General features: G+C 40.9%; 1 protein-coding gene across 2 annotated transcripts in view; it reads right to left on the bottom strand.

Annotated features, from left to right (window-relative positions):
* CHPT1 (choline phosphotransferase 1) overlaps positions 1–9,933 on the bottom strand; it is a 31,458-nt gene extending 21,525 nt beyond the window's left edge. For both annotated transcript variants that reach the window (XR_006709230.1, XM_045465437.1), the window contains exon 1: positions 9,449–9,933. Coding sequence is in view for 1 of the 2 variants with exons in the window: in XM_045465437.1 (XP_045321393.1) it covers positions 9,449–9,721 (273 nt within the window). In the remaining variant the exon portion in view is untranslated. The remainder of the gene's footprint in view (positions 1–9,448) is intronic.
* Positions 9,934–16,282: the final 6,349 nt, after the last annotated feature.

Genomic DNA, 16,282 nt, shown 5'->3' with positions numbered 1-16,282 from the left:
TTTAAATAAAAATAAAAATAACTCTGGGTCAGAGGGAACACTCACATATAAACCAATTTATCCTCTTTTGATACATGCATCTAAATAAGCACACACGAATCAGGAAAAGGAAGAAAAGACTTATTAGAAAGTGATCGGTGAGCACATCTCTGCTCACTGGACAAACTTCACTTACAAGCTTGGACCTTAAAATACTTGATTTTCTGGAACACATCCTTAGGTCTTTTGTAAATGAAAATGCTAGACTAGATAGTCTCCAAGGTCCCATCTTTCATATTAGAATATAATCCTCTCAAGGATATGAGACATGTTGTCTGTTTTTAAAATCTGTTGTCCATACCACAGGAGCTAAAATAACTAGATGATCTAATTGTTCCTTATCAGGTAAAACAGTTTCCAAAGGGAAGAATTCATGCCCCGGGCTGTTCTTGCACACCTGTTAGAAGTGTGGAGTCCCGGACTCTACCTGTACCCAGATCCTTGCTTTCATCACTGGCTGAGTGAATTGGATGAGTTACTTAACCTCTCAGTGCCTCAGTCTCCCTTTATGAAAAATGAAAATGATCACTGCTCCTGTCTCACTGTGAGGATCAAAGAAAGAATTACAGGGGCCCCTGGGTGACTCAGTCGGTTAAGCGGCCGACTTCGGCTCAGGTCATGATCTCGCGGTCCGTGAGTTCGAGCCCCGTGTAGGGCTCTGTGCTGACAGCTCAGAGCCTGGAGCCTGTTTCAGATTCTGTGTCTCCCTCTCTCTCTGACCTTCCCCCGTTCATGCTCTGTCTCTCTCTGTCTCAAAAATAAATAAACGTTAAAAAAAAAAAAATTAAAAAAAAAAAAAGAATTACACAGAAAGTGTTAAGTGCCCAGCATATGGAAGGAGCTCAGCAAATTTTAATTACTGTTATTGTTATTACTGATACTACATAAGACACTTTTAGATGATTCATGGGTCAACTTTTCATTCTAATATTTATGACTTTATATTAATATATTTTGGAAATATTTTAACATATTTAAAAAATAGCTAGCATAGCTGTCAAATCTATGACTTTATAGATATTAAGGCTTAGAACGAGTCCATGTCTTTAAAAAGTGATTTAAAGCTGATGGAAAGAAAAATAGTAAATAAAAAATAGTATATATAGGTAATACACAAAAGTAAAAATCTTCCCAAATTAAAATCTAGGAAATACTGGAACTATATAATGCCTATTTATATAAATTTTTATACTTGAAAAAATTACCTCTTTGCTTTAAATGGCCTTGGGTGTGAGATGACACATATGCAAAAGGTATTATATAATCAGTAACAACTAGATCAGATGCTAACAGGGAGATTTCAATTATCAAAAGAGCAACTGACCTCTCTCTCCATAAAAACGAAAAGTGCGTTTATAAGAGGTAGGAAGAAAGAAAATTAGAAGACAGATCATGCACATATGGAAAAATGTAATGCTAGTGTGGTGTTAAAAAGTGGATTTTTAAAAGAAAATTCATGGAATTTCTAACAGACTACTAGTCTGACACTGTTCTAACAGTGATTAAGCAGGATTAAGAGATTGTTTACTGTGTGCCTCTGGCTGGTGGAGCACTTCCTTGTTTACAGAGGGAGGGCTCCCAAGGGAGGCTTCCAAGGCTCCAGAAGCAGTTGGTGGTCAGCAAGGGTAAGATCATTCTCAGTGCCAATCGGAAAGGGCCTTGGGGGCTTACTGGTTTCAACCCAGACCTTCAGGCCTCAGCTCTGATTAGGGGCCAGCATTTGAGGAGAGTATACCTATTTTCAGGGAATGAAGCAGGTAATAAAATGGGGGAAGGAAAGCCAGCAGCTTATACAAATGCAGTTCAACCAACACTTTGGGACCAAAGGGTTCTTTCATGACAACAGAAATTTGTATTTTGAAATGTAGATTTCTTTCTTTTCATATTTTGGGGAATAGTCCTTTTTCTTTTCCCTATTTTTTTTAAAGCCCTCTTCAGTACTTACTAGAGTTCTTGTTGAAAATGCCAGCCTCTCACTGTGCTCAGAGGAACAAGAAGGAGGAGGGATATGAAGAGTCTCCCTGGGGTCAGATCTATCAACATCCACTGTACTGGGTGCTTTAACATCTGCTCTGTTCTTTAACTTTGCAAAACCCAAGTGGTCAGAGCCTTTCTGCCCAGGTCAAAAGTCTAAAACAGGAACAGCTTATATACCTTGGGAATCAAGTTAAGGCAAGCCTTAGGAATCAGAGGGATAAACCCCAAGGCAATTAGAAGCTCCTTCTACCGGTGAGGAAAGTGAGGCATCCAGGATTCAGAAGCAGAGGCTTGCATTTACCCCCAGGGTCAGGATCATACATGTGCTTCCTTAAATCCTGAGGCCTGAGTACTTGCTTGCCTCACTTTAGTCCCTGCCCAGATTCTAGAATTTTCAAATCCTGAAAGGAATTGGAGTTTATATTTTGTTTTAGTAAGGGAGGCCACTCCCTTACAAGAGTCCTGCCTTAATAAATGATGCTTGATTTTATTGAGCTGGTTAAAATTAAGAAAAAAAAAAAAAGAGGGAGATAAGTAATAAAAAAGAAAACACTAGATTTCAAAGAAACCAAACCCAATTAAAAAAAATGTCTAGGGGCACCTGGGTGGCTCAGTCAGTTAAGAGTCTGACTTTGGCTTAGGTCATCATATCGCGGTTTGTGGGTTCGGGCCCCGCGTCAGGTTCTGTGCTGACAGCTTGGAGCCTGGAGCCTGCTTTGGATTTTGTGTCTCTTTCTCTCTCTGCCCTTCCCCTGCTTGTGCTCTGTCTCTATCAAAAATAAATAAACGTAAAAAAAAAACCTTTTAAAAAAATGTCTGAATAGGAATCTAAAGATTATTTTCCTTTTCTTAATATTCCCCAACAAATAACCCTTTACAGAGCAAAGGCAACTATAATCTGAATTATTTATAGAGGGAATAAACCATTTCTTAAAGTCTTTCTGATTCTTCAGAAAAACTTCCTTTTTGGTTCAACTTTTTATCATCACAAATAAAATAAATGTATTAATTCCCTGACCAATAGGTACCTATTTGCTATAATTCCTACTCTTTTTTTTTAAGTTTGTTTAATGTTTGTTTGTTTACTTATTTATTTATTTAGAGGGTGTCTCCACATGGGGGAGGGGCAGGTAAAGAGGGAGAGAGAGAGAGAGTTCTGAGCAGATTCCACACAACCAGTGCAGAGCCCGATATGGTTCTTGAACCCACGAACCGTGAGATCGTGTCCTGAGCTGAAATCAAGATTCACTGAGCCACCCAGGCACCCCTATAATTCTTACTCTTAACTGAGACACTGATGTGTCTCCGACATTTACTCAAATAAGCTTAAAAAGAGAATGGAGCCACACTTTATACCAGTCAAAAGTAAGTGTATGGGTGTTTTGTGATAAAGAATGTTATTAGGCTGGAGCCTAAAGAACTAGATTCAAATCACTGAGTTTTCTTATATATAAATGTAGGAATGGCATTAAATAAACTCTAAAGTCCTTTATGTAGAAGTCTGTGATCCTATTTTAGGATTAGGTAGCAAGGAATGGGGGCCAAGGACTCCATACAGAGTAAAATTCAGATAGAAATGCTTCATCAAGGTGAGGAGGGGGTAATTCAATTTCTGTTTTCTCTAGTAGCCCTAATTCTTGCTTACTCTTCTTAAAATTCCCAGGCCAAACTGGTAAGTATTTATTCCAAGACCAGCTTGAACTGAATAAGAGTAGAAAAACATTACCTCCCAAGATAACATTTCATTCATGCAGTCAATAATTTAGCAAATATTTACCACGCCTCTGCTTTATACAAGGTGCTGTGCGGTGCAGAATGTACAAATGGGTAATCTCTGAACTTTAAAGTTGGTAGGTTGTCCTGCTCAGTAAGGACACACATAAGCAAAAAAATTGGAGAAGTTCCACAGGAAACCTACAAAACCCAGTGGTTGAAGCACAGCTTTCTAGCTTGGAAAGCTGGTCTCCATTTAAATTTTTTTTTTTTCAACGTTTATTTATTTTTGGGACAGAGAGAGACAGAGCATGAACGGGGGAGGGGCAGAGAGAGAGGGAGACACAGAATCGGAAACAGGCTCCAGGCTCTGAGCCATCAGCCCAGAGCCCGATGCGGGGCTCGAACTCACGGAGTGCGAGATCGTGACCTGGCTGAAGTCAGACGCTTAACCGACTGCGCCACCCAGGCGCCCCAAGCTGGTCTCCATTTAAAGCTACCTACTCATGGGGCTCCTGGATGGCTCAGTCGATTAAGTGTCTGACTTCGGCTCAGGTCATGATCTCATGGTTCATCGGTTAGAGCCCTTCATGGGGCTCTGTGCTGACAGCTCTGAGCCTGGAGTCTGCTTCAGTTTCTCTCTCTCTCTCTGTCTCTCTCTCTCTCTGTCTCTCTCTCTCTCTCTCTACTTCAACCCCACTTGCACTTTGTCTCTCAAAAATTAATAAACGTTAAAAAAAATTTTTTTTAAAGCTACCTACATAGAAGAGGTTAATTCCCTTCAGTTTCATAATCTATAAAATGGGGATAATAATAGTACTACTTCATAAAGTTGTTGAGAGGATTAAATGAGAAAACAGGCTAAAGCACCTTAAAATAATGCCTGGTACACAGTTAATACCCAGTAAATGTTAGTTGTTATTGTAGTTTTTATTGGAGTTTAGAAGATTAAGTGGTTGATTTGACTCCAGAGAAGGAAGAAAAATTTCATAAGGAAGTCATGTTAGAACTGGGCATTGACAGATGGAAACAGGACAGTAGGAAGGAAAAGGAAGGAAAAAAGAGATGGATAAAACAAAGAGAAATCCTTGGCGTAGCAAGTAGTTCAATTTGGCTGGAGTGGAAAGTTCCTTAACAGACACAGTGGCTGCAACCCCAATCAAAATAGCACCAGCATTCTTCACAGAGCTATAGAACAAACAATTCTAAAGTTTGTATGGAACCACAAAAGACCCTGAATAGCCAAAGTAATGTTCAAAAAGAAAACCAAAGCTGGATGCATCACAATCCCAGACTTTAGCCTGTATTATAGAGCTGTAATCACCAAGACACTATTGTATTGGCACAAAAACAGACACATAGGCCAATGGAATAGAACTAAAAACCCAGAAGTGGGCCCACAAATATACGGCCAACTAATCTTTGACAAAGCAGGAAAGAGTATCCAATGGAAAAAAACAAAAAAACAAACAAACAAAAAAAAAACCAGTCTCTTAGCGAATGGTGCTAGGAGAACTGGACAGCAACATGCAGAAGAATGAACCTGGACCACTTTCTTATACCATACACAAAAATAAATTCCAAATGGATTAAAGACCTAAATGTGAGACAGGAAACCATCAAAATCCTAGATGAGAAAACAGACGGCAACCTCTTTGGCCACAGCAACTTCTTACTTGACATGTCTCCCAAAGCAAGGGAATAAAAGCAAAAATGAACTATTGGGACCTCATCAAGATAAAAAGCTTTTGCACCACAAAGGAAACAATCAACAAAACTGAAAGGCAACTGACGGACTGGGAGAAGATATTTACAAATGACATATCAGATAAAGGGCTAGCATCAAAAATCTATACAGAACTTACCAACCTCAACAACTGAAAAACAAATAATCCAGTGAAGAAATGGGCAGAAGACATGAATAGACATTTTTCCAATGAAGACATCCGGATGGCAAACAGACACATGAAAAGATGCTCAACATTGCTCATCATCAGAGAAATACAAATCAAAACCACACTGAGATCCCACCTCACACTGGTCAGAGTGACTAAAATTAACAACTCAGGAAACAACAGGGGAACCTCTTGCACTGTTGGTGGAAATGCAAACTGGTGCTGCCGCTCTGGAAAACAGTGTGGGGGTTCCTCAAAAAATTAAAAATACAATTACCCTACGACCCAGCAACTGCACTACTAGGAATTTATCCAAAGGATACAGAAGTGTTGATTTGTAGGGGCATATGCACCCCAATGTTTATACCAACACTATCAACAATAACCAAATCATGGAAAGAGCCCAATGTCCATCAACTGATAAATGGATTAAGAAGATGTGGTATATGCATACAACGGAATACTATCAACAGTGAAAAAAAGAATGAAATCTTGCCATTTTCAACAATGTGGATGGAACTCGAAGGTATTATGCTACGTGAAATAGGTCAGAGAAAGACAGATATCACATGATTTTACTCATATGTGGAATTTCAGAAATTTAACAGATGATCATAAGGGAAGGGTAGAAAAAATAAGATAAGAACAGAGAGGGAGGCAAACCATTAAGAGACTCTTAAATACAAAGAACAATCTGAGGGTTTATGGGGGAGGGGGTATGGAGGGGTGGGAAAAAATGGGTGACGGGCATTAAGGAGGGCACTTGTTGGGATGAGCACTGGTTGTTATATGGAGGTGATAAATCACTGGAATCCATTCCTGAAGCCAGGACTACACTATATGTTAACTAACTTGAGAGTACATTAAAAAAAAAAAAAAAGTAGCTATACAAAGCAATAAAATAAATTAAAAAATAGAAACAGTGACATGATATGCAGTTCAGAACACCACTGTAGAACTTAATATAAATCACTTAATTTTTTTCTATTAATTTCCCTTCATCCCCACTTATGGCCTAGAAATTAACAGTAGTAAAAATTAGACGAAGTGTTATTATTAATATAGATAATGTAGTCAGCATTACATATATGTAATCCTATTCGGGTAGGATTACATCCTATATGGGTACATAAACCAAAGTATCTAAATCCAAAAACCTTATGTATTTTCCCTGAGCCTTTCTGGAAGCAATCTGTCAAGTTTGAAAAAGCACTAATAATTCTTAAGACTAAGAATCAGAAAACACATTCCATGCCAGGTAAAAGTCACTTAACCCTCTGGGCCTCAATCTTCTCTTAATAAAAATGTATATACTACTATTACTTCAGGATGGATGGATAGAAGAAATGCTAGAATGGTGGTAAGGCTATTGTAGGAAGGGAAAAAACTTGCCAACCTCCTTGGGTAGACATAAAACACAAAGGCCACAATTGATGTAAAAGCACTTTACATACCTGATAAATCTTATACAAAACACAAGGAATTTTTCCTGCATACCACATACAGAAAGGCAGGAACTCTGGACCAGAAGGTGGTGGTAAATGATTATATATATATATTATATATTATATATTATATATTATATATATCTATGTAGAATACATAATATATATAATATATAATATATATATTACATATATATAAATGAAAGTTTTGGGGTTAGATTGACTTAGATCTGAATATATATATTATATAAATATACTATATGTATAATATATATTATATATATAATATATATATATTTAATATATATTATATATATAATATATATATATGTTTTGGAGTCAGATTGACTTAGATCTGAATCCTGTCAGGGCCTGTCATACAAGTTCTGTGACCTGAAAGCAAAACAGCCTGAACTACTGTGCTTCTTTCCTGCTATTGCTGAGATTTTACCAAATACACAATGTCAATCCTATAATGGTTTTTCCCCTCACTGCTTCAGCCTCTTACAAGCACCTACAGGATCTAATGACTTACATTTCAGAAATTCTTGTCAGTTTCACCTATTATTTTAACCCTTACGCCTCCTTTTAGGGCCATTCTGATTTTTTCACTTTTTTTTTTTAAGTGTCTGAGATTTCCCCCCACCATCACCATTTTTTTTAAAGGCAGTTAAGCCTAAAATTAATTAATCATAATTTTACCTCTTCCATCAAGCCCCTCTTGACCCTCCTAAACATAATCTATTAGACTTGTTTATGTGTCCTGCTCTTTGTAAGTGCTCAACAAATGCTTCTAAAGTTAATAATATTGACAAGTTCACAGTTTAATTGGCAAGTATCAGAAACATCCAAATGCGGTTAGCCAAATCTAGGCCCAATAAAAACTAAATTTTATTATATATTTTCAGGACATTTTTAATAATAGTGGTATTTTTAATGTGTTGAGTAATATATTTAATTGTTGGGCAAACTACCTTTTTCTACATTTATCTGCAGGTAATGTATTATTTAATTCTCATTGCGTCCTTGTAAAATTGGTTTGGCAAGTATGATTTTCTAATTCACATGTGGGAAAACTGACCAGCAGTTATCTCTATGGTGCTGTGGAGCCCCATGAGAACTCAAACCTTCCACTTGTAAATCCAGTGCACCAACTCTGGGAAATTCTGCAAACAGACTGCAAAAATGAAAAACTAAAGAAACTTACTTTTTGCAAACAATATGGAAATGAATAACAATGGAAACATCTGCCAAGAACTCATATGTAATAAACATAACCATCAATTGGCAAGATATGTTTAAAATGTAGGCTCCATTAAATATTTTTTTAATGGACGGATAGTATGGAAGGCATAAAATATTTCCATTGTATTCCTGCTATCCAATTTCACTTGAATTAATTCCCCACAGAACCTATACTCAAATAGGATTATAAAAGGGATTTCACTATTTGGAGAAAAAAGACAAGAAAGCTGTGTCACAGAATGTGCAATGTGATACTTATCTCATGTACTATGCCTTAAAGCTACAAATGGGAGTGAACGCCCTTTGCCTCCTACCCCATCCACACTGAGCCCAAGGGGGCTTCTGATTAACACTTGTCCAAAGCCCACGCTATCTACTTTTTTTTTTTAATTTACTCTTATTTCAGATATATGTCAAATACGCATTGCTAACAAAATCTGTTGGCTTTTGTGACCCCTGGGTCGTGATAATAAGGATTATCGCCTGCTAATAATACCTTAGTTTGTTTTGCAGGTCAATGAGGCAAAGTGGAAGTTACCTCTTGGAAGTAACTTATCTTTGATCAGTGCTACCAGTAATTTCAGGATCACTAGCACAACCGTGAGAAACAGACGATTATAAAAGTGTCCAAAGGGTAACTCCGGCTTGGCCAACCCGACCTCAAGCCCTGGTGCCAGACAGGAAGGACGGAGACTGGGGGCGTTCAGTCCCCAGTGTGCAAAGTAACCGACAGCTTGTCCATCCCACAGCTCGGCGCCGGATGGGATGGAGGCCGGGCAGGCAGGCTTGCTGTGGCCCTGGGGAGGTTGAGTGCATACCGGGTTGAAGCAGTGACCTTGACAACCCCTCCGCCGCCCCGGGAGGCTCGGGGTGGACGCAGGGTTAGGGTAGCGGCGCGACAGCCTCCAGGTGGCCCGGGGAGTCTCAGGGCGGACGCAGCGCGGGGCAGTGGCGGTATCCCACCCCCACCCCCCACCCCCGAGGCTCAGCCTCGCGGGGGTCTCCCGGCTCTCCCGGGCACCTCCAGCTGCGGGACGGCGGGGCATCTCGGGCGGGGCTCGGGCGGGGGATCGGAGCTCCCGGGACAGCAGTTGGGGGTCCCTCCTCCGCGGCCGGGCGGGAGGTGGGCCCTACCTCCTCGGTGGCCGTGGGGCAGTAGGAGATAAGCACGAGCGTGGTGAGCAGGTTGATGGCCAGGCCCAGGAGGGTGATGGAGTTGGGAGCCATCCACAGCGGGATCCACTGGAGCAGCCAGGTCCAGTAAACCTGCAGCGGCGGCTCGAGCAGCGAGACGCCCGCCGCGCTGTAGCGGTGCTCCTCCAGCCGCCGCAGCTGCGCCGCGCTCAGCGGCTCCGCCAGCGCCTTCAGCCAGCGCGGCGCCGGCCTGGCCCCGGCGCCCGCCGCCATGGCCGCCTGCGGGCCCTGCCGCTTCGAGGGAGCGCGGCCCGTGCCCGGCGCCAGGGCGGGGAGAGGTGAAGGGAGGGGCTTGCGGACCGGGGCCTGTGGCTGCCGGGTGGGACTCTCCGGTCGGGCTCGCTCAACCGAGGTCGAGGTCAGGCGGGGCCGCCTCAGGTCCCGGGGCCCCCGCCCCCAGAGCGGCCTGGCCGCTCTTGCGACCGCGGGGGCGGAGTGAGGGCGGGGCCTCCGGGGAGAGGACCTGGGGGAGGGGTTGGGGAGAGTCCGGCGAGGTGTCAGGGAGGGTTGGACCGGCTCTCGCTGGCCACCAGGTCACCACTAGGGTCCCGCCAACAGTAACTTTCTGGTTGGCGTGCAAGGGCCCTGACTTCCCCAAGGGGCTGATGCACCTGCCTCTAAAGTTCGATTCTTCTCCAAGGATGTCTGGTCGGGTTCCCGTGAGGAAAAACTCCTTGCTAGCTGGGCAGTTAGAGGTTGGTTCCTCTAACCTGTGGTCTTGTGTACAACTCTTTTCTCCTGGTGTGGGTGTGCCCTGGCCTTTGGCTAACTACTGAAGGACGTCGCTGCGTGTGGAGTCTGGCGGGAGGGGAGGGCAGTTGGTTGTGTGAGAATGTGATTTTGCACATCTTGGGTCACCGGCCTCATGGCCCCACCTGTCTGTCCAAAAAGAGGTCCTACTTGATAAACGCACCACAAAAACAATTCTTCTTCCAACCCAAAGAACAGGGGCCCTTTAGCTCTATAGAACTCTCGCTGTGGGTTCAAAGACCAAGATATTGAAAGGAAAAATCAGGACTTGAAAAGGCTTGCTAACAAGGGGACTGAATGGTTGAAACCCAAATGCCCTTTTTCAGAGCATCCAGTACCAGTAATTGGATATTTTTACACGCAGCCTTCTCTGGCGATAGAGGACAGGGATCCAGGCAGCGTCCTCCCACTATACAGTGGACTGAGCACACTTGCCACACAATGGTAGTTCACCAGCCCCTTACCTCACAATGCACCTCTTTACACAGGGGACATCCTGCCATAAACATTGCACAGCCTGAGATAAGCCTCCCTCTTGCCTTTTTTTTACTTCCTGGTTCTGATCTTTATGCAATTTTCTAAGGCATAGAACAAGCTCAGAGACTGCTTTCAAGACAGTGTGTTAAACATGTATCAGCAGATGCAGTTTGTCCTGCAGGATTCACATTATGACACCTCAGAGAGGAGTCAGCAAACTACTAACAGCCCACCACCTGTTTTAGTACAGCCCACAGGCTAAGTATGGTATTTACATTTTTAAATGGCTGAAAAAAATCAAAGGAATTTTTTTGATGCAAAATTATATGAAATTCAAACTTCAGTGTCACAAATAAGGCCACGTTTATGCCTCACATATTGTTTAAACTACTTTCTCACTCAAAAGCCGAGTTCTGTGGTTGTGACAGACACCACCCGGGCCTGCAAACCCTGGAATATTTACAATCTGGTTCCTCACAGAAAAAAGTTTGGTGACCCCTGCCTTAGGTGTCTATAGACCAAACCATTCATTGGATATATACCTCCTAATCTTTCATGTGAAGAAAAAAGTGCTGAAAAATGCAGGAAAGGAATCAGAATGACAGAGATCCATTTTTAACTATGCTGGTTTTATGTACAGTAAACTTGGAGACATCTGTTTTTTTAATTTATCAATGCCATGAAAAATCCAGGGAGAAATCCTTTTTCACATCAATAAATTTAACTATATTACAGATAATTTCTAGTGCACATCAAAACATCAAAGGAGAATGAAAAGACACAAGCCATAAACCAGGAAAAGGTATTTCCCTCAAATAAAATCCACATTGACTACTACCCAGATTATATAAAGAATTCCTAAAATCAACAAGAAACAGAAAAACAATCAACTGGGCTTATATTCAGATACCTGTAAGAAAAATCCCCAAAATCTGGTGACATAAACAAAATAAGAGTTTATTTCTTTCTTGCATAAAAATCTATAATTGCAGTGGCCTCATGATCATCAGGAACTTAGGCTCTTCTGTCTTTCTCCTCTAACATCCTCTCTGACTTGTACCTTAAGGTCATCACTTGGTTCTGAATGGCCTCTGGAGCTCCACCCATTCTATTTGCATTTCAAGTAGACGGAAAGAGAAAGGGAGTGAAAAAAAAAAAAAAAAAAGTTGGATACCACTCAGCCGAGCCAGCAAAATAAGGTGCTTTTCTAAAATTCCAAAACGACACTTCTACATGCATCCCACTAGCCCAGAACTTAATCACGTGGCCTTGAGTGCAAGTATTAGCAAGGAGGAATAGGAGGGGACCATTTTGAAAAATAATCTGGCATTATCTGGTAAAGTTGAATATGCACGTACTCTAGCACCACAATTCTGACCCAGGAGTACATCCTAGAGAAATTCTTGCACATGTGTCCTAGGAGATAGGTATAAGAATATTCATCTTTGTACAATAATCAACAACTATAAATACCCTAAATGTCCACCAATACTGAATGGATAAGCTGAGGTATTTTCACACAATTTAATATTATACAGCAAGTTTAATATAGCAGTAGAAAATAAACCATAGCTACACTTATTAACATGAATTGCACAAGTATAATACTGAGAGACAGGAAAAAAGCAAGTTACAGAAAAAATGCACATAATATGATTTATTTAATTCACACAGAGTTCAAAAACATGTATGACTTTGCATTTAGGAATATGTACATATGTGACAAAAGCTATGAAGAAAAGGAAAAAAAATGATATATAAAATTCCAGAAATGGGATTGTATAAGGGCACACAGATTGATTCCAAAGTATTGGTAATTATATTAATTAGGATACAAAACCCCATGGTCTAAGTATTTTTCTCTCACCTATTGTCAGGCAATTCTGGGCTGGTATGGCAACTCCAAAGTGTCAGGAACACTGATTCCTTCCATTTTATTAGGACGTGATGGTGATCTGGCTGTGACATCTGTCACCTCATTGATCACCAGGGTTGATTCGGCTTATCTGGCTGGGTAGGCGGGTGTCCCCTTCTTCCCTCGCTGTTCCATGTGCATCCCTCCTGAAGCTGCACACTCCGTAGAAGAGGACGACCTTCCTCGATACAGGAGGATCATTCTTCAGTCAAGGGTATAGGAGTAGTTGCGCTCCCCTGCTAGAACCTCCAAACAAGCTCTAGAGGTCCATTTTATTAGTCTGTCACCCTCAGGATGTTGCCCCTTGTCCTTGTAGTCAAAAATGACTAACCACAAGTTCCAACCAATTCAAATGGGAAAAAAGAGAAGCTGTGCTCTTTTCCTTGCTAGGGCGTGGCCTAAAATTGTACCTGTTTCTTCTGCTCTTATCCTATTGGCCAAAACTTGGTCACATGGCTATGTGTCGCTGCAAGAAAGGCTAGAAATGTAGTTTTTAGCTGGCTAACCATTTTCCCCTCTAAATAATTTCTGTTATTACTGAAAGGTTGGAAAACGGATATTGAAGGGCCCTTTTGCTATCTCAGCCACAATTAAAAAAAAATTTTTTTTTAACGTTTATTTATTTTTGGGACAGAGAGAGTCAGAGCATGAACGGGGGAGGGTCAGAGAGAGGGAGACAGAATCTGAAACAGGCTCCAGGTTCTGAGCTGTCAGCACAGAGCCCGACGCCGGGCTCGAACTCACGGACCAGGAGATCGTGACCTGAGCCGAAGTCGTTCGCTCAACTGACTGAGCCACTCAGGCACCCCTCTCAGCCACAATTTTTAAACTAGGTAGTAGGAACATGGTATTTATTTTATTTATGCTATATATGAGTAATCATTTTTCTTTGCAAATGTGGAATATTATATCATCAAAAAGGAGTAAAAGTAATAAAAAATTAAAAGCATATTTTCTCTAACACTCATACTCTTAAGCTGCTTTCTACCCTTGTTTTTTGGGGAAATTTTTTGGAAATTTCAAATGAATTCAAGACCTATTAAGGCCTACCTGTCTAATGTCAAAGAAAAGTAGATTAAAGATTTCCTATTATTTCACCTCTTGAATCATGGCTTCCTTTGATTATCATGGTTTATCACATAGTGATTGATGTTCACAAGTTTTCCATTTTTGAACTAACATGGTAGCTTACATTTATGAGCTCCAGTGAGGCTCTGTTCTAAGCATCAGCAGTTATTTCATTTAATATTTTAAAAATCCTATGAAGTAGGTATGATTCTCATCCCCATTTGCAGATTTTTTTCATTGGATCCCACTGAGGTTCAATAACTTGCCATGACTGCACAACTAGAAAAGTGGTAAAACCAGGATTCAAGACCACATAGTTTGATTCCAGAGCCTATACTGCTAACGATAGCTAAATGCCACCTACTAAATTACATATATAAATATTGGACTTAGATGGATATTTTTGTCAATATTCAACTGTCCAGTTTCTATACATCATGTAGATTTTATGCCATTCTAGATATTATGTAAAAAATGGTTTTATTTAAATACTGAAACTGATGAAGAATTCCCTTGCTCAGATGCCTTTGGTAAAGTCCAACCTCCCTAGCTTGGCATTTGAAGACTGAATCTACTTTTCCAGTCTTACCTCCCAAATATCTCCTCTAACCTCACTTCCCTTTCTAAGTCTCCTGCTCCAACTTTCATTAGCTGTTGCCAAACACACCCAGCATTTTCTCATGTCCTGATTTTCTCCCTGGGCTTGGGGAGTACCTTCCATCCCTCATTACCCCTAAAACATTGCCCGCCAATCAAGGCTCAGCTTAAATTCCATCTTCTCTGAGATGACCTTGCACATTCTTCCAGTTTGACCTCTCCTGCTTCCACACAACCAGAGCCTTTGTACTTGTATTCCACTCTGTCTTTGGTCACTTACTTATATACCAATCTACCTCTCACCCAGCTTATAGAGTACTAGGATCACATTCCTGCACTGAGTGTGTTCCTCAATACCTGGCACTCAATAGACATCCATACTTTTAAAAAACTTTTCATTTTGAAATAATTATAGACTCAGAAAGTAGCAAAAATAATACAGAGGGGTCTCTTGTACTCGTCACCTACCCTCCCCCAATGGTAACATCTTAACATATTCACAGTACAATAGGTCCACAAATTTTTACTTGATTGTTTAGCTAAACTGAATTTCTTTCCCAAAAGAGAAAGGATATCTTGGTTTTACTGCTGCTTCTCTTTGTGTATGTAACTTTCACTTACATTTCAAAACTCCTTCCTCAGCATCTCAGCCAACTTCCCACAAAAGGTAACATAGTCTCATATAGTCAGATCAGGTGCATCTGTTGTGATATAACGGCTTCAAAAAGCCACTGATTTCCATTGGATTGGAAAAAGGCATGGGTTGCAATCAAGAAATCACTGGCTAGGGTTGCCTAGCTGGCTCAGTCTGATAAGCCTCAGACACTTGATTTCGGCTCAGGTCATGATCTTGCCATTAGTGGGTTCACGTCCCCTGTCAGGCTTTGCATTGTCAGCGGGGAGCCTGCTTGGGATTCTTTCTCCCTCTCTTTCTGCCCCTCCACGCCTCTCAAAAATAAAAAAATAAACTTGAAAAAAAAAAAAAGAAATCACTGGCTAGATTTGGGGTGTAGCAGAATGTTATCATTTAGGGAGTCAAGCTGTGTGTTTAGAGGTTTAGACTCATAGGATGGAGTATTTATAAAGATTAGTATGGTCCTGCAGTTCTTTTCATTTACTTGCTTTGATCTAATTTATGTTTTTATAGTTTTGTACTTTGAGACTTTAAAGTCCATACTTTATAGAACTATGATACCTTACAAAATCCATGAGCAGACGTGCAGTGTTTAATATTAGGTTGCCAAAACCCTTTGCTCTCTTCTTTTACAAATGCTTGATTTCCTGAACGAAATCAGAAAACAATATTTCACAATATAGTCCCTGAGATGTTGTAATTGTGCTTTTTATCTGAAATTGTGAAAGCAATTTAGGATTAAGGAAACTGATTTCCCTCAGAGACGGTTCTTAGCACTCTTTTTTTATATCCTTTAACCTTTTTAATTTGTTAACCTTTTCTGAGTTCACATCCTACCGCTTTAAGATTTTTTTCCACAATATGATTTGAGGAGCACTAGTGGGAATGTTCTTCCTCAAAAATTCCTTCTTCAGCAGTCTAGGATGCCTGAAATCCTAAGAGTTATTCCTGTCTTCCAGTTAGGGCTTTTAGGAGTGACAGTTTAGGTCACATGTCAGTGTTAAGTTAGGTTGTTATCAGGAATACCTTAGGAGGGACACTTTTATCAGACTGACTTTCTTTTGGGCAGGTGAGAGACAATGGCCCCAAATAAATATCCATATAAGGAGCTAGAGAGAAAGAGGGCTGGAGCCACACCTGTCCTGAAGGAACAGGTACGGGACTCACCTGGAGATCCTGTTACAATAAAGGTTCCAAGTGAGGAGATGTGGAGAGTGCATGGTGCTGAGTTTTCTTTCCTAACATGCTCCCGGATGATGCCCATGCTGCTGGTCACAAGACCACATTTCAAGTGCAACATCCACTCTTAGAAGGCTTGGGTATAGGCATTGCT

This window comes from Leopardus geoffroyi, chromosome B4 (genome assembly GCF_018350155.1).
Source record: "Leopardus geoffroyi isolate Oge1 chromosome B4, O.geoffroyi_Oge1_pat1.0, whole genome shotgun sequence".
In the NCBI taxonomy this organism is placed as follows: Eukaryota; Metazoa; Chordata; class Mammalia; order Carnivora; family Felidae; genus Leopardus; species Leopardus geoffroyi.
This window is presented reverse-complemented; position numbering and strand designations above follow the sequence as displayed.